Genomic DNA, 19213 nt, shown 5'->3' with positions numbered 1-19213 from the left:
GAAATCGTTGTGCGTGAAAATCCCAGTAACTGAGCAGATTGTGAAAAACTCAGACCGGCCCGTCTGGCACCAACAACCGTGCCGCGCTCAAAATTGCTTAAATCACCTTTCTTTCCCATTGTGACATTCAGTTTGGAGTTCAGGAGATCGTCTTGACCAGGACCACACCCCTAAATGCATTGAAGCAACTGCCATGTGATTGGTTGATTAGATAATTGCATTAATGAGAAATTGAACAGGTGTTCCTAATAATCCTTTAGGTGAGTGTATATCATGCTCTGAAGCGACTGGTCAATATTAGTTGGTCAAAGTATTACAGTTAACAGAGGAAACACTGACTCATGTCAAAATTACACAATGACGGACTGCTCAGTTAATACATATTAAATAACCATTTAAATTCCTACCAATCCAAAGCTCATTTCACCTTTCACACTAACTTGTCAGGTTTATTAATTCAGCTATTAATAATAGAAGTATGCTTTTGATTGATAAATCCCATATTTACTCAACTACCATTTCTCAAAGTACTTTTTTAGTTCTTATAAATAAAGTCAGTGTGAAGCTACAGTTAACCCTGGATTGGTGCTGTGCAGACGACTGGTTCTTCTGTGCAGCTCCCAGTAGGAATGTGAGGCAAGGTGCATCTTAAAATAAAAAAAAAACAAACACACATAGCCAGCAAGTCTTTTTCTAGAGAGGAACGACCCCCCTGTCAACCTTTACTTTACAGTAAATACTTGTGGAAACATTGCAGTACATACAGTATATTATATAACACTTAGGCAACAGAGAAGCATAAGACGTTTTCAAAATGGGTCATGCACGGTCATTCACTCGAGAGACAGTCATTACAAACTCTTGCAATTCATGTTAAAACCCAACAGTAGGAATTGTACACACATTTAACGGACAGATACCGATGAACCTGAAGGTTTACAACTGTTAAATAATAAAAACAAACATGACTTTTCTCTACTTTTTAAGTGCTCTTTTCTGACAAGTTCAAATAATTACATCTCAACAAATCCTTTGAATCCATTCAAACTATTTTCAAACAGATTTTTTTAACAAGGTCTTTACGCTGCCTTCCCACTGTATAACCTGACACAGTTTGGTCCCATTCACATGCAACAGACCTGGGTCAGATTCACATAGCAAAAAAACCCCCCCAACTTCTCAGACATCACATTATCCCATTTATCCAAGCTCCTCTGACAACCTCTCCCACTTCACGGCCATAAAATGTGTCCTTTTTGTATTCAGCATTAGGATGCTGACATTTTTCCCAGTCCGTGGTGTGAATGTGGAATGAAGTCCTTCTCAAACAGATGATTTGATGCTTCTGGCTCCTGCTGTTGCTCTGGACTTGTCGTTAAATGACAAAAAAAAAAAGCATCCGCTGTTGTATAAGGAGCTTTTTCAGACCCTATAGACGCTCAGTGAGACTGAATGAGTGACCCAGATCCGGCTGTTGCTTGGTAACCTGTTTTTTTTGTTGTTTTTTTTACTAGCTCGTCTTTAGGAATTCAGACATTTCCCATGGCAACCTTTAAATAAGAGTGCTGAGTGTTAAAAACCAGCACAGCTCTGAATGAAAGCCAAAAAAGTTAAGTTAAACCAAAGGCAGAAAGTCTGGATGCCACCAACATTTAAATCATGACGGTCTGAATATCTACTTCCCTGATTCAGCGTTTCCCCAGAGAACTAGCATCTTAACTTCCTTAATGTGATGTCTTTCTTGTTGAATGGAGAAGAATCATTGGAGAGAAGGGCGCTGTGATCTGACAGACAGGTTCTAAAATAAGGTCGGGGGTAGGGGAGACTGACTATAAGTTAGATTACCTGGGGGTAAAAGCGAGCACTTCTGCTCGTGAAGTTCCACATTAATTGAATCTTAAAAAATAAGCTCCCACTTGAAGGAAGATTAAATTCAAAATAGAAAAAACTAAGACTAAGTGCAGGTGAAAACGTTTGTATTGAACACAGTCCATGTAAAAAACTAATGGCACCATGTCCTCCTCAGAGCTGCACCTAGTGAAATTTACCTGTTGTTGAAAACGGAGCATCACTTTCCACGAAGTAACAAAGTTTCTGATCACACTTGACAGCAGCGAGCACAAGAGCTGTAACGATTAGCTGATTCATCGATTACTTGTCAAATATAAAATGAATTGGCAACTATTTGGATAATTGATTCATCGTTTTAAGATAACTAAGTAAATTCTCAGATTCAGCTTCTTATATGTGAATATTTTCTGTTTTTTTCCTCCTCTATGACGGTAAACTGAATATCTTTGGGTTAAACCGAGACAATTGAGGACGTCATCTTGGGCTTTGGTAAACACTCATTGACATTTTTCTATTTTACCATCTATGACATTTCATTGACCAAACAACTAATTGATTAATCGAGAATATTAATCCATAATCGATAATGAAAATCATCGTTGGTTGTAGCCCTAGGGAGCACAGCGCTTAAAAGCAGAACTTCAGTCCCTACATGAGAAAGAAATTATGTGCTTCTTTGGATTTTTCCGAGGACATTCGGTATGATGTAATAATCTGTAAGCACTTCACCACAATAGCTGAAATATCTCAATACTCAAATAACCAGTCTGACTATTGGACTACTTGTTAATAACAGGACCTCTAGAAGATGACTTCTTTTCCTATCCTGCTTCATCTTCTGATCCATTCTCGACTAACATCTACCAGCTTCCCGCTGCCGGTCGTTGGTCACCTCTCAACCTGACGGCAGCCGTGACACGAGAGAGCCAAAACAAACACCCAGCTGTCAATCAGCTCTGTACCACAACATTACAACATTTACAACTAAATTAGAAACAGTTGTGCTGCAGCCTTTTGTTCAATTAAACAGGCAGCAATGTCAAAACAACAATAAAACAAATCACAAGACAGTCTATATCTCATGATACACGATAGCATTCTTCTCCCAGCAAAGCTTTCCATCCCGACAGTGTGCTGCAAACAAAGCAAGGGATTTAAAAACACATTTCCTATGCCTTCATAAAAATACATTTAAAAAGTCACCAAAGCAGTGAAGTCAGAATCCACACAAACAGGAAATATTAAAACATCAACACTTGACTGTTCTCCAGAAATCTTATATTCCAATTAATATTTTTACTGACCTAACCTTTATTTTTTTTTTACTTGTACTGTATCTGTTGCGTTTGTAATTTGAACTCCAGCCTGATTTTCTGTTCAACTCAGACTATGTCTACATTGAGCCGTGTGAAAATGACAGTTACACACCTGAATGGCATGAAAAAACCTAAATCTGACTTTTCAGTTGGTCGACATCAAAACTGCATCTCAGCCAACATCATGTAAGGAGTGGGCCAGACAGACAGCCGGCTGACTAAACAACACATATGGACGCTTAGTCAACACCCTGGGACCTGTTTTCGCACGTGTAGGGCTCCGCGGTCGAATTTGCAATAACAAATATGCAACATTCAGTTAGACTTTCAAAATAAAACTAGCGGTTAACGTTGTGAAACGTGCATGGTCAATGTGAAACACTGCAGTTTGGTTAGGTTTAGGCACCCAAACTACTTGGTTATTTTTAGGAAAACATCATGGTTTGGGGTACAATAAGTTATAACACCACTCTAAAAAAACACCAGCCTCTTGATGAAAGTCCGGTTTCTGGACTACACAACCTACTTTTAGCGTATTAAAAAAAGGGCTTCCCATTGCTTTATAAACTAACGCCAAGCGGTCTTGACCATGCGTCCGTATGTGATGACTTAGGAGTGAGAATGAGTCATTGATTCATAGCTGCAACATCGTCTGACAAAATGAATAAATAAATAATAAATCCACGTTAACGACAACTAGTCTTAGTAGTCGTTAACGTCTTTTAAAATGAATAATCAGAGACGACTAAATGTGTCCTTTTTAACTTTACAGGGACACACCTTCCGACCCTCACTGAAACACCAAGCAGGCATTTTAACATTTACGCTCCCTGAAGGCCGTTTTGGAAAAGCTCCACTTTGGGGGGAGAAAAAAGTTTGCTCTATTCTGGCAGGAAATGGAAAGAAAAAGACACATTTAAAAATTTGACCGGCTTAATGCAGACTTAGTCTCAGTTTACGCAGCACCATAAAATACAGGATCATTGAACATAGTGTACAAATACCTTGTTCTCTAATATTGATAATAATAATTACCTGAGCAAACCAGCAACCTATTATTATTTAAATACAAGGTTTCTGGAGAACACACATGACTTTTCAGTGGTATGGGCCCAGACATGTTTAAAATTTCATTCATGAAACCTTGATTTGGACCAGCAACGGGTTCGGGAGGCCTACGCTGATATACCCCCCCGTGACAACAACTAAAAATCTGAATTTCTTCAGTCAGGGCTGTCTAACATTAAAACTAACATAGTCCGTGTGCAAATAAAAACATTTCTAGTGTTTCTCTGTGGCTGTTGCGGTGGGAAGTTCCCATCTTCTTACAACACTCACACACTGAGCTGTCCGACCCCGATTTTACAATACAAACTGCGTTACAGTACATAATAATATTGTTGAGAAACTCGTTCCCTCTACAGTCTGATCTACGACCAAAGAGATACATAAGGTGCGTTGTGATAGCTGTGGCAGACAGATAGCTAACGCCACTAATAGTCTGTGTGTGTGTGTGTGTGTGTGTGTGTGTGTGTGTGTGTGTGTGTGTGTGTGTGTGTGTGTGTGTGGTGTGTGTAGGCTGGTCACTCCAGGCCGAAGCCCTCAGCGTTGGAAATGGCAATGGTGAGTTTGTGTTTGAGCTCCTTCCTGGTTCGATACGGAGGCAGACAGATCTGATTGAAACAGGTGTGAGAGATCGGCAACCTGCAGAAAAACAGAGAGAAAGAAAAAAGAGAAGAAAAAAAAAAATTAAGGTCTTTTTAACCATAAGAATAAAAAATAAAAAAACTGTCCAAAATAACTTTTTTAGTCAAAACACTCTTGCTGTAGTATCTCCTAGATGGTTCTGAAAAAACTTCATGAGCCCGCAAACAGGCAGTTTTCTTAAAATGTGGAGAAATTTGGGAACGTTCACCTGATCTCACATATAAAAAAAAAGGTTTTTACTCAACACAGCTACTCAACAAACGTGACTTGGTTGCGCCATACTCAGCTGCTGCTGTCACTACGGTTGCTCTGGCAAACCAATCATTGCTGGTTGACATAAAACACATCCCTACTGGTTTACCAGCGCGGGAATCGTCACACTGAAATGCAGAGAGTTTACCTGGAGGCGACGGGCTTAATCAGCAAGGTGTGAACTCATTTGGCGAGTCCTGCACTCTAGCTTTAAAGTTCAATAGTAAGGTCTCTAAAACATTAAAATTATGTGCAAGACCACACGTCTCTCTTACTCAGTGTGTTGGTTCAGCATAGCCTTTTGGAAGCAAATTAAAACAAAACATTTTTAATAAAAAGTATTTGGTAGAATCTCAGAATCTCTCAGTACCCCTGTGTCATCAGGTTCTTTTTATGTCCATTTAATTTGAGTACTGGTCTCAGTGTGGTCGGTTTTTGTAAACTACCAGTCAGTTGGAACTTCGATCTTGGAGATTTTGAAGTTGAGGTCGGCCATTCCTCCTACGGGAACGCGGTCACTTCCTGTGGCGAAGTGGAGGAGCTTCTTCTGCAGCTCCAGAGGGAAAGCCAACACCACATCCCAGAAACACCTGGTGCAACACAAAGAAAATCTCTCTCAAACAGATTTATGTGTAGCCAAACACCAAGAAGCCTCAGTGTGACCGGGATAAGAGTGCACATCACTGTTTGATGTGTGATGCTAAGCTGGAATTTGTTATTTCCAAACAAATGTGCTTTTTAAAAACGCTCTCCAGAAGAGATGCATTGAATAGATTTTGTGAACAAGGAAAATCAAACCTTTCCACTACCAGAATGTTTGCCTGCAGAGAGCTCGTAAAACTACAGAGTGACAAATAAATAGTTTACAGTCAGACAGACAGTACTGAAGTTGTGTAACAGGGCTGCAGCTGCTTGTTGTCAGCTGTCAGCACCATACTGAGTTACGTTATCTGTGGCTGACAAGTGTTGGCTTGTTTTCTTCCCCTGCTACAGGAAGGATGGACATCTGAGAGTGTGTGTGTGTGTGTGTGTGTGTGTGTGTGTGTGTGTGTGTGTGTGTGTGTGTGTGTGTGTGTGTGTGTGTGTGTGTGTGTGTGTGAGAGAGAGTGTGAGAGTGAAAGAGAGAGAGATTGTTACCAACTTAATGCCTTACAGGCTTGCAGCCTAAACACACAAACCATCTGTCAATCATGACGGACTTTCCCTTGAATTGCAAAAACTAAGTTGTTCTGAGTAGAAAAAAAAAGAGGATGTGTTGACTTCCTGCACAGCAGAGTAGGTTAGTTTCAGTAAACAGGAAGTGCAGGTGTCTCACCGTACGGTCGTGTCGGTCTTGCTGAATCCTTCATATTGAGCAGCTTTCTGCAGAGCGGTCATGTCGAGCTCTGGACTGCCGCACACCAACATCTCCACCTCCTCCGGCCGCAGCAACTGCAAAAACAAGAGAAGAAGAATAAATACACACTTTGGTGTACAATTTAACTCAAATTAACTTTTTGAGATTGAGCTTCTTAAGAATTTATTTCATTCTAAAGTCAAAGAAGACATGCTACACAAAGAAAAGTTGTTGATATTTTTTAACAACTAATGAACAACCTCACACATTGATGTACATCAAAAAACAGTTAGTTTCCTAACTTATAGTTTTCATTATCTCAAGAGATAATGCAACGTAAAACAATATACCAAAAATGTTAAATTCTGCATGCAGGGGACTATCAGACATGATGTCTTCTTATGCACACGTTTGTTGTATAGTTCAGTTATTATAAAGTATATAACAATACTGACAAAAAAATATGATTCCATTGCATTACAGGAATTCTGATATCAATATCCATTTAATAACAGTAATGCTGAATTACACTCGAGCCTCATTTCCCGTAAATCTCTCATTCACAGTTAGGCAAGCCGAGTCCAGCGCAAGAGTGGCGGGCCCTGCCACAGGCGACGAACTACTGAAATACTGTACAGTGAGGTAATTATCAAATACATTCAACAGCTACAGCGGAAATAACTGCTGATCAGAAAGGATCAATAGCAGTTTGATTTCATGAAAGTCTTCAGGATTATAACTTCAGCCTCCGTGCATGTTAGTATCAGCTGGATTTGAGCCCTGGCGGCTTCAGTTCCTGGCTCAGCCCACTGATCTACTGTCACCATGAGGAAACACTTGAATAAATCAGCTGGACGGACGCAACATCAGCTCTAGAGTAGAATTTCCACTTCAACAGAAGAGCAGTCATTTCCGCTGCTTGAATGGTGTAAGAACACAACCCGTAAAAACAGGAGGCGAAACAGGAAATCCGGCCTCATTCGAGCAGCTGATAACCAAGTGTGTCAAACTGTAAAAGAATCTGCTTCAAACTGTACAACAGACACACAACTTACAACTTAATGACTCATTGTTGGGCAAGTCTGTACACGGTCATGTGGGTCACGAACACCAAAACAGCAATTTATAAAAAGTAGATTAGAGTTTTATAATGTTAAATCCACAGATCATTTAAAATATGTTCAGTATAGTTCAGTAGTTTCTCTGTCAGGAAGAGACAACAGTTTACAAACTTAATAAAAATACTGACAGGCAAAAACTCCAGACTCTGTCACAACACCATCACACACAATCATTAAACCACACACCCACAAATCAACCACAGGCCTGCCTCATCACATCCTAACACGTCACACAGTGTGGACGTGACTGACGACAGATACACAAACGAAACATAGAAAGACGTCTGACACACTGAACTTTGACCCCAATCAAAAACGAATCAGATACAGCTGAGTTTGAGACTCAGATGTGCTTTAGCTGTTTTTAAGTTGTTTTTTAAAGTTGATGAACATCAGCAAGAATACAAAAAGGTATCATCCTTTTTCACAGTAACTGTGCCCATGTGAGTTACACGTCTTAGCTTCCTGGCAGTTAGGGATGTACAAATAAAAGATAACCGGTCCGCCCACACCCAGCGTATCAGAACTCAATTATAAACCATCAAACGCATCACAACAGCACAGGACATCACACACCTGCTAATTCACTCTCCTACCATCTGGGTGCAGGTACGGGTCCCTGAGGTGCAGAAGGACCCGTTTTGGCAAAAGCCTGGTACCTGCAGCCATAGTGCCATGAACACCGTGTCTCGGGGAGGACACCAGGAGTCTTGCTTTCACCTGTCCTGTTGTTGTTGCATGTTGTATATGTTGTACATTTGTTGGGAGTGATATGTGATGTTAATTGCAGATGTACAGTGTTGAGAAAAGAATTACCCTCCAAGACAATAAAGTGTAAAGTGTCGCTTATCGAAACGATCAAAACCTAATGAGTGGATGAAACCGAACATCAACAACAACAGGTGTGTTTACAAAGTCTGTGCAGTCATGCCTTCTAACGAAATACCAGATGAAGTCTCACTCTCCGTTTCTCTGCCAAATATATCAGGTGTGAACTCTAGTCACATGACTTGGAATTGAGTCACAAATATGATGACTTTAGGCTCAACTTGACAAAATAAAAAAAACTTAACACCAATGACTTTTGACTTCACTTGGACTTTTAATCTTTTTACTCAAACTGACTTGATACCCTCTCTAAGCCCAAATATAAATTATGATATAAAATAAACTGTGTGCAGTGCATCAAGACTTCATGAAATTATTTGACAGTAATTGTGTGTCAAATGAGTGTTGTGTCTTCTTTACTCATGGTGAAGAACTTCCACAGCAATGAGATGTTCAAGTGTGCCTGTGAAAATAGTTGGTTAACGTCTGTGCTGTGGTGTAAATGATCAGCCGAACGATCGGTCTCTCTCTAGACCTTAACGTTTCCCAGACTGGTCTAAATGCGGCACGTGTGCATGTGTGCATGTCTATCTGTATGTCCAACACTTTGGTTCAGAGCAAGATATCTTTACAATTACCGTCTTGCCAAATTGCATTGAAAATGGTCTCCAGAGGATGAAAACGAATGATTATGGCGACTTCCTGACCGTTCATCTAGTCTCAACTTTCATTTAGACAAAGTTTCCACTTCCTCCAAACATTAAAGAGTCAACAGGTCATTTACATTCATGCTCCCCAGAGGATGCAACACTCCATGAACTCCATGTGCTTCCTTCTAGCACCTCCTGCAGGCTAAAATGGCCACTTTCACAGCTTTGCACACAAAATTTATACAGATAAACCTTTAAATGTACTGAGCATGTTAAAGGATGGGTTCACAGTTCAGACGGGTCATTCCTAATCCACCTTTAATGTAGGTGATTTTTAGTATGAAATGCCCTCTTTGTGTTTCCCTGTTGAGCTACAGTGGAGGGATAGTTAATAACTATCTAAGCGTCAGATAAATGTTTGAATGAAATTTACATTAGGACGGGATCTTTTAACTGTCAGTTAGAAGGAGGACTAAATAACAGGAAGCATAACCTGTGTCAACGTTCATTTTGGCACATGACAAATTGTGAATCTACCATTTAATGCTCTTCAGAGAGGGACCCCTTTTGATTTCAAGGTTCAAATAGACACGTTTTGTTTGTAAATGGCTTATGCAATCTATTCTTAAGTTGAGGTGTACCAGCAGCTCCACCTTACAGGACAGCTGAAGAGCCTTAAACTTCTGCTTTACTAAAAATAAGGAAAGACAAAAAGAATGCAGATATAAATAGGTTTTATGATCTAAATACAGTAAATATAGCAGAGCTTAAATGTTGAGGAGATTTGAAGGTGCTATTGGGTATGATCACAGAGCCACAGAGATTTACTTCAATTAAAACTTGGTATAAAAATCTGCCTGGCAAACCTCTGACACACTGTTTCAGTCTTTACATTTCATGTGAACCCGGGCCTTTCCCTTCTCTGACCCAGATTCTGGCTCTCAGCTGATAAAGTGCAGTCAAACTGTCCGTCTTATCTGCAGTCAGTCAGCTCTGGACGTGTGACTAACAACAAAACACTTCAATAATATCTTACACAAAGTCCTACATTGTCCTCTGTGAACTTGCCTGTTGTGACACCTGACCCTAACCCGAGTGTGGGCCAGGACCTGAAGGTAGCACTTAATCTACAGCACTTCCATGTTAATCCTTTGTTACATTTAACTTATGTACTACATATGTATAATTAATTACTTTTTTCATGGTAGCCCCAGCTAAATAAATAAAAAGAAGGGAGAAAAATATATACCCAGAGTTCAACAAACAAAGAGCAGCGGAGTCAGCAGCTACTTATCAGGAGAACCAACATTTGATTAAGGAGGAAATAAAATAGAAATTGGCTGCCTGAGCTCCATGATGGAGAGAAAGAAGGAAAGATTAAAAAGTTCAATTCTCAGTTATAACTTCCTAAAAAGTGATTCAACATGGAAAGTCTTTCTGTTGCTGCACAGGAAGTGATGAATTCTACATTACCAGCATGTTTGAAATCTTCTAGGAAATCTAGTTTATCTTGAAACGAGGCCGCGTAAGGCCACGGCTGCTAAACTAGTATATCACATCACATTTAATCCACATGACCTCTGCAGAATTCAGGTAGCCGCTTTATATCAGCACAAAGAGAAGATTAGGTGATTTTTATACCTTCAGTTTTTTCTTATCTCTTAAGATGAGATTGTAACGATGTTCAACTTTAAATCGATAACGTACTCAGAAATCAAAATGACTGGACTGGAAATTCCCTTAATGACAGGAAGCAATGCTGTTTTAGAGAGGCTTGATAAAGTGAAGAATGTTACATCTGATCCGTGGGCTGAACGATGATGATGAGAAGATGTGCGCACATTTTTATCATCGGGAGTAAACACACACAAACGTAATGTTATCCCACCACTTTGTGGTTATTTTATTATTGTTCCCATATGTTTTTATTATCTTGTTTTCAGTATTTTATTTTATTGTTATTTATTTTTATCTTTATTTTACTTTTCTTTTAATACCTTACTCTGCCTCCAGTGTTTCCCCATTGCAAATTTGAGTTTTATGCAGGTAGTGGCTTCACGGTAGCGTTTCCTCGCCTCATGTTTTTATTGTCTTTAATTTAAAACCTCTTTGTTTTATATGGCAGGTGTATGAACAGTGCTATACAAATAAAGATTGACTGATCGTCCTGTATCTTGCGACAGCCACAGATACGGGCATTTGATTTATTTATTGATAAAAAAACGTTTTTGAGATACATAACCTACCCTATGTTACATATTCGTTCAACTTCCTGGCTTGCTGACACCACAGGCTAGAGGCTAAGGACAGAAATACCCAAGAGGAGGTCAGTCTTAAGAGATTACACATTTCTTTTAAAGTATTGACACAATGCGTTCCACTAAAAATGTTACAACCTTAGGCACGATTAGTTTGAAAAGCAGCTGCAAACATTTATTGGCTGTAATAATTAATTAGTGACTGGAGGGGCTGAGTAATGGAAAGTTTAATATAATATCTGTGCCGGCTTGCTTGTTGCATTCACTGTGGACTCACCATGAGGGCATCGGAGGCACACACACTGTGGAATCCATGGTAGAAGGCAGCAAACTGTTTATAGATGGATTTATTCAGCAGGAAGTCGACGTAGAGCTGGACATACTCTGTGGAGAGAGAAGGAACAGAACAGTGCGATTATAGATATATTCCATTACAAACTTTTACCCATTTACCCTCCAGCCTGAGCTCTTTAAACACACACAGAAGGACTCTGGCAGAAAGCTGGACCTGGACGGCAACAAGAGCTGCTGAATGGAAAATTAGGTTTAATGAGAGAAATAAAGTTGACGTTCTCAGCTCCAACAAAAGAAGCTTTCGAGCTGAGCCAGGTTTCTGTGTCGCTGCTCACATGACGTTAAAACAGCACAGGAGGGGGGTTTAAATAGTACTGAAGTTCTCAGCAGTGCTACACTGATGAGATATATTAAAAGATAGGAAGGACCTAACTTATACTTTAACTGTCTGTAATGCATGTTGCACCAAAGTGCTTTGGGTTCAATTCAGTAAAGAAATCATGGGTGTCGAGGTATTGTTAAGAATGTAAATACAACATTAGCCGTACGTGCGTGGTGGTGATACAGTGGATAAGACACACGGGTTCAATTCCCCACAGTGAAACATCCACCGTTGTTTCCCTGAGAAAGACACTTATCCCCTAGTTAAGTTAGAACCAGTATTTCAATCGATACTTTTTGTAACCAAATCGCGGCAAAATATATAAGAATATTTGTATGGTTTTTTCTTGCAGCTAAACACGCAAACAACACACCTAAAGAAAGAGAAGAGCACTATGAACTGTATTAAAAAAGGCGTGCACACGCAGAGTCCAAGCATGATTTTAACAGGCATGTTCCGTTGGTTTCATCTTCTGGCATCATTTAATACTCTATACATTACAATTTATTTGCTATTCACATCACTTGTCACTGATCGATCGCTGCATTACATCACATCAATTAAAGGCTTTTGTGGCGCAGCAGCGATGGGCGGATTTTCCTGACCAGGTGTAGCTGGTTTGATCGGCTGGACGTGCAGCCTCTCTTTACTCTGTGAGTCTTTAGTGTAGTTATGTGACTTATTTAAAACACACTCCTGACTCATTTTAAACTTGTGACGGTCGTTTTTGGAGGTTCACCAATAAAGGAAAAAGCACTCGCGGAGATCTTTCACTTTCACAGTTTACTGATCGAAACGATATCCAACCCTAGACGACCCCCGACACACAATTCTGAAACCAAATCTATGCACTTGTGAACATTGATATGTTGTGATTTTGATATCAGTTAGCTAAACTTGCTATATTAACCGTGTTATATTGCTAACCACTTCCTCTCTTGTAGCTACAACCAACTTTGTTTGACTATGTACTTATTTAGTAGTAGGTGGACAGCAGCAGCCTGTAGCCTGCAGCAAGCCATGGCACTGCGTTTCACCCTTATTCAAAATACAGAACCTCAAGATATTGCTGTCAAAAAGAACCATTAGGAATTACCCTAAGCTCCAGACAATCTATGAGCTGTTTGCTCAATGTGCCCCGAAGAGTCTCATCAGGTTCAGCTCATGTTCTTCACTGCGAGTTCAAACTTATAGAAGATTTAAAGCGGAGGATTTGTGCAGTAGCCATGTATGATTGTGAGCAGCGCTTGGTGTCTGTTAGGATGATCTGCTCTTTATTAAAGCGTGGAGCATTTCATCCTGGATGTAATGTGTTTTTCGCTCTATTCCAGTCTGATCAGCAGGCAGGAAGAAGGTTCATGCCGGTGTCAAGGTGGTCTGTATGCCAGTGAGCATGTTTCTTGGCTTTATCAGAGAATGACCTCCGCATCAAACTATGAAGCTCGTGCTGTGAATCGCGGTGACTCGCTGTGGGACTCACCCTTCCTGTTGTGCTTGGTGACGGGGATTTTGTCGCCTCCAGTCTTCAGGTTGTAGGATTTGACCACGCCCATTTCCTCCTGGTACACCTGCAACACACACAAAGTATAATGTCACATGGGTGGTGCTGGTGCATGTCTCTGATTCGCCAGGACCGAAGGATCTCTACCCATTCACTCCCACATCGATGGCAGTGAGCTACCATGCAAGGTGACCTGACCATCTGGAGCAATTTGGGAGTTCATCGTCTTTCTTACGGACACGTTGACATGTGGCCTTCATTTCAGCATCAACCACCAGCCCTGTGATCAGTGACCCGCTCTACCCAGCAGCCCCGCAGCATTCATACAGATCTGAACATTTTAATAATTTTAATTTAACGTTTTAATTAGACGTGATGCCACAGAGAACTTTTTGCACCAAAACAGCCTTGACCCGTCGAGGCATGGACTCCACTAGACCTCTACAGCTGTGGTATCTGGCACCAAGACATTAGCAGCAGATTCTTTACAGTCCTGTAAGTTGAGAGGTGGGGGCCTCCATGGTTTGTCCCGCACATCCCACAGATGCATGCCTTCTTTTTATATTGCATCCTGGTGCCTTGTTTTCCCCAGGTAAGCGATGCACACGCACCTGGCCATCCGTATGATGTAAAAGATAATGAGACTCATCAGACCAGGCCACCTTCTTCCATTGCTCCGTGGTCCAGTTCTGATGCTCTCATGTCCACTGTAGGCGCAGTGGACAGGGGTCAGCATGGGCACCCTGACTGGTCTGGTCTGCGTGGCTGGGTTCTGACAACTTTCTGTCAGAACCAGCATCAACTTCTTCAGCGGTCTGACCTGCAGCAGCTCGTCTGTTGGATCGGACCACACTGGCCAGCCTTTGCTCCCCACATGCTTCACTGAGCCTTTTCCTTCCTTGGACCCCTTCTGATAGGTACCGACCACTGCAGACGGGTTTGGAGATGCTCTGACCCGGTCATCTAGCCATCACAATTTGGTCCTCGCCAAAGTCACTCAATTCCTTACGCATTTTTTCCCCTGCTTCTAACATGAACTATGAGGTCACAATGTTCACCCGCTGCCTGATCTTCCCGCCATGGTAATGAGATAATCACACTTCACCTGTCAGTGGTCATAATGTTATGGCTGATTGGTGTGCACCCAGTGAACAGTACCTGCATACCACCAAACAGCCCATGATAGCTGGTGAACAAAAAGTGGACCATCTAGAAGCTGAAGAGCACAAATGTTTTTAAGGTGTTGGTAAAACCCAAACCAGAGCTGAATGGAGAGTAAATATAACAACATACTTTCAACTGGTGGACAGAAATAAGATTCAAGAGATATGAAATTGCGAGGAGATAAAATTTGAGATGCTGTTTTTCAAGTTGCACAGCCCCAAGATGGTAAAAAAAAAATAAACAAATCGCTGAAGTCAGGTTTAACTATGGTCTCAAATGACAGCACAGTCACGGTTTACACAGTAAATTCAGCTAGTTAAACAACAACAAGTCTGATGTCACACTCACCAGCGTGCCAATCTGTTTTTCACTTATGTAACAACTAGTTGTTTTTTTAACTTTGGTTTTAGTAGGATTATTTATGTGTATACTAAGATTTATATTCAGCGTACAGACATGATCTTCTCATCAAAAAAAGAAAAGAGAATTAGCAATTTTTTCAAGAGAGTCTGTTTCACTTCATGTACGGTATTTAAATAAATGTTAGAGTTAAGTTTAGCTTAGGGTGAAGGGCTATATGTGTGCAGGAAATGGATGAACATATGGGAAAAAAGAGGAGTCACGGTGAGTGGGAGCTATATGAAATATATACAGAGGGATCCAGTGTACTGCAGGTCAGTGGTCCCACAGTGGTGCGACTGTGAGCAGCCTTTACTCACACTCAGCTCACACTGTGGGTTAAAATAACACCTCCACTCAGGCTTTTACATGGCTTCATATATATATATATATATATATATAACACCAGCTGCACAATGAAGTATTCCATTATATCTGGTAACTGAGAGTCTGACAAGCCTGTTTCTTAAAACATGCTGACGTCATGTTATCTGAAACTTCAGACCAGTACAGATATCTAACCAGGAAGTTTAAGGATTTTGGGGAACTTTTTGACATGAACTCAAGTCTGCAGTGCTTCTCATCAAGCAATACAGGTATTCAGATCCTTTACTTCAGTAAAATTAGCAATACTACAAGTACCAGTTCCTTCTAGTTCATTAAGCACCTGTGAATCTACTACTACTTAGCAACGCATCATATTCTATATGATCATGTTGGTAGCGTCGTTTGCAGCTTTGTGACGATGCATTGTATAATACACAAGTCAATGTACTGTTATTCCACTGACATCAAGCTAAACCAAACAGCTTGACTGAAGTTTGGGCTTCAGTTTAGGTGAAAAAGTAAAGGTTTGCACAGGTCAATATAAGGCTGTTATTTTCAAGCACCAAGCATCCAAAAAAAAAAAAAAACCTTCAGCATTCATTTCTGTAAAAAGAAAACATAAATAATGTTTTCTATTGCCGTAACAATCTTTGGTCATCCATTATCCATAAAGCAAAATAACTAGGGCTGGGTCTTGTTTTCAGTAGAGATAGCAGAATTATTTTTTCTCAAAACATTATTAAAAAAACAAAAACAAACTAAAGTACTCAAATGTTATTTTTTGTCCAAACTAAAACAGCCATCAAATACAGCCAAAATTATGATTTAAGGTGATTGTTCTTTACTGGAGTAACTAACTGGGAACTATCTGATCAAAAACAAACTGGATTTTAATACCCCGCCCAAAACATGTTTATTTCATGCTTCCAACTTTTTTGTAAGAATGTGTGGCCTATATTTGGAACCAAACTGTCCATAATCACAGTTTGATGCTTTTATAAATTACAATTTTATATACTCTGACTTTGCCTTTTGACTTATCTGCTGCATGACATCACTGGTGCTGATCCAGATCGCCCTCTGGTCTTTATTAAAAATCACACAGCAGCGACAGCAGTCACAGCTGTCTGTCAGCACCGTCACACCTGCTGAGATACTTTCATCATGACATCTGTGGGTGGGGGGGTGTGCCCTGACCTTAAACACAGTCCCTTGCAGAGTTTTATAAGATCTTTCTCACATCAATCACAATGTTATCGCTTATCAGTCAAACTGGTAATGCTGAACACAATCCCAGGATGAAACGACAAAAAATAAAAATAAAACAAATAAAAAAAGCTATTCGATTCCTTCTTAGCTTTCTTCTTTTGTCATTTCAAAGAATTGAAAACAAGTTTAAATACATGTAACAAAAAAACCCTCCTCTCTTTGCAAGCGCTACATTTAAAAACCCCCAGCACCTCCTACCTGAGCATGAATGGTCATACCTGGAAGCTGAGGTAGAAGTCTTCCTCTACGTTTCCCTCGTAGCTCAGCAGCTCTCCCAAACCATGAGCCAGCTCCTGCAGACAGACACAAGAGTTCAGGATCAGGTGACTGGTTCAATCCCAAATGAAATGAGAGAATCTGACAAGTGATTCCTCTTAAAGGGGATAAATGTAGTTTTTTTGTGATTAAATTTATTTGTGAACGGGTTGTAACCTCACATAGAAATTTACCATACACCTGCTTTTATCAGTTTCTAGAAACAGCCACTATTGCTGCTTCGCCTGTGGGGAAATCGGATTGGATTTTCCGCAAAACCCACTGGTTTACGTAGGCGTTCATGCGCGTGCCAGTGCCTCTTTCTACCCACAAAATAAAATAAAATAAAATAACACCCCCCACGGTGGAAGCAGACCCGTTCAGTACACTAACGTTACTTAATACGGCCTAACTGTTAAAATAAAGTGAGGCAATGACCTCATTTATAATATTCAATTAGTTCACCAACCGTTTCATTATCATCCAATCCATTTAGTTAAAAAACTACACATGGCCCCTTCAAAACAGACAGGAGCATGTCATTTTTAAATATCAGAACACACTTCAGCAAGGCACCAAAGCTACGTGTTTGTGCAGATTTATGTATCTGCTGAATGAAGTTTGGATATTGACTTGTCTGGGGCCACCAGGGGTCATCGTACTGGCATCAACTTTGGGCCTCAGAGATCAGGTATCCTGCTGTTATGTAACCTCAGGGCCCGTTTTAGCATCCCAGTGTGTGCGCCCACACGTGTGCTGGTATCCGAGTGAGAACCAGAGTTTTCGACCTTCACAGTGAGGAAGGTTTTGGATGTGGCGTACGGGTCAGGTAACTTTGAGCGGCTGTCGAGAGACGGTTCCGGATCTTTCTCTCAATGCTGCTGTACAATACAGGTGAATGGCTACAGCGGTCACACAGTGGGTCTCTGTTGCAAAGTGGGGACGGAAAGCGAGCATATTATTTTCACTAAGTTGCAGACTGTGGGCTCCTGCAGCAGCTGTGAGGCGCTCAGTGCCTTGCTCAACCGCACCTCCGTCTGAATCTAAATCACAGCTGTCTCCAAACTGCATCCAAAACAAAATAGCAACACTTGTGTCATCACGCGCATATAAACCGACCAAACCCGTGTTCACATGGTCTGAGAACAAAAAAGTACACGATGTGGGTAAAGTATGTTCAACCGTGATGTATCCACTGGCGTGCAAGAGTGAGGCAGAAAATGTATGAATGTGTGTGTGTGTGTGTGTGTGTGTGTGTGCGAGAAACAGTGACAGAGTGGGAAGTCAGCCGAAGTGGGTAAATAAGCGCTTCACATCTGGGAACACTTATCAGCTGAAACCAAACTGTTTGTTACGTCAACAAAGTGTTTCAAGTGGATTTTACCAAAAAACAAATACTCTAGCTAGAAAACTATTATTAAGACTAAAGTGTTTAGATTTGTTCACAGAGAAGACAGTAAAGTAAAAAACAAGAGTATGAGTGTGCGCGGCTAAAGGCGAGCACACTAACAATGGATAAAATAATACTTGTGTTAAAGAATGTCCAATGGACAAATACTGTATTATATATTTAAAGTATAGTAAAGTTGGAGCAACATGCATGCAGAAGGGTTCTGAATCTAGAATTAAAGGCTTCATTTCAAGTTGGTAGCAGCACATGAAGTTAAATTAAGACTCTGCAAAAACAGTGATTAGAGGGATTAAGGTGTGTAAGTGAACAGGGAGAGATCAAAAGTGCAACTCTGCCACCCTCTAGTGGCAGAATAGGTAAATGCAAGCGTGAGCATGCCAGAGGTTGAGATAAAAATATAGAGTTTTAGGTTTAACTTTAAAGTTTTAACACACTTCACACTGAATATATTGTTGTGGTCTTATTTCTGTACACACACAGCTCTACAGGTGCATCTCAAAAAACTAGAATGTAGTGGAAAATTTATTTTTTCAAAGTGAAACTTTTTTATATAGTCTAGATTCATTCCAGTGAAGTGAAATATTTCAGAGCTTTAATCTTGATCATTACGGCTTATAGCTCATGGAAATCAAAATTCCAGTATGTCTACATATTTCAGAATTTTGAAATAAATTTATAATACAGAAATGTCGACCTGAGCAGAGCTCTAATCAGCTCGTTAACTCTGAACACCTGCAAAGGTTTCCTGAGCCTTTCATCCCCGTCTGGTTCAGTGCAGTTCAAATGAAATTTCCACGATATTCTAATGTTTTGAGATGCACCTGTATACACGTGCAGGTAAATATCCCATGGCTGATTTCGCTGTTGAGTCGTCTTGTTGAAGGTTTAGGGT

At 40.4% G+C, this 19213-nt stretch overlaps 1 protein-coding gene across 3 annotated transcripts in view; it reads right to left on the bottom strand.

The window, feature by feature from the left end:
* Positions 1-686: 686 nt before the first annotated feature.
* hectd2 (HECT domain containing 2) overlaps positions 687-19213 on the bottom strand; it is a 56418-nt gene continuing 37891 nt past the window's right edge. Inside the window, exons 17-23 of one of the 3 annotated variants that reach the window (XM_046064921.1) lie at positions 16874-16948; positions 13476-13563; positions 11597-11703; positions 6442-6557; positions 5573-5716; positions 4744-4871; positions 687-4708 (exon numbers count right to left, since the gene is read on the bottom strand). In XM_046064921.1, coding sequence (XP_045920877.1) covers positions 4751-4871; positions 5573-5716; positions 6442-6557; positions 11597-11703; positions 13476-13563; positions 16874-16948 — 651 coding nt within the window. In that variant the 3' untranslated portion in view covers positions 687-4708; positions 4744-4750. Of the gene's footprint in view, positions 4872-5572; positions 5717-6441; positions 6558-11596; positions 11704-13475; positions 13564-16873; positions 16949-19213 lie in introns of all 3 variants that reach the window. The other 2 variants (XM_046064920.1, XM_046064919.1) reach the window with 2 other exon arrangements.

Source organism: Micropterus dolomieu, linkage group LG12 (genome assembly GCF_021292245.1).
Source record: "Micropterus dolomieu isolate WLL.071019.BEF.003 ecotype Adirondacks linkage group LG12, ASM2129224v1, whole genome shotgun sequence".
Lineage (NCBI taxonomy): Eukaryota > Metazoa > Chordata > Actinopteri > Centrarchiformes > Centrarchidae > Micropterus > Micropterus dolomieu.
Note: the sequence above shows the minus strand (reverse complement) of the source record. Positions and strands in the feature narration are given on the sequence as shown.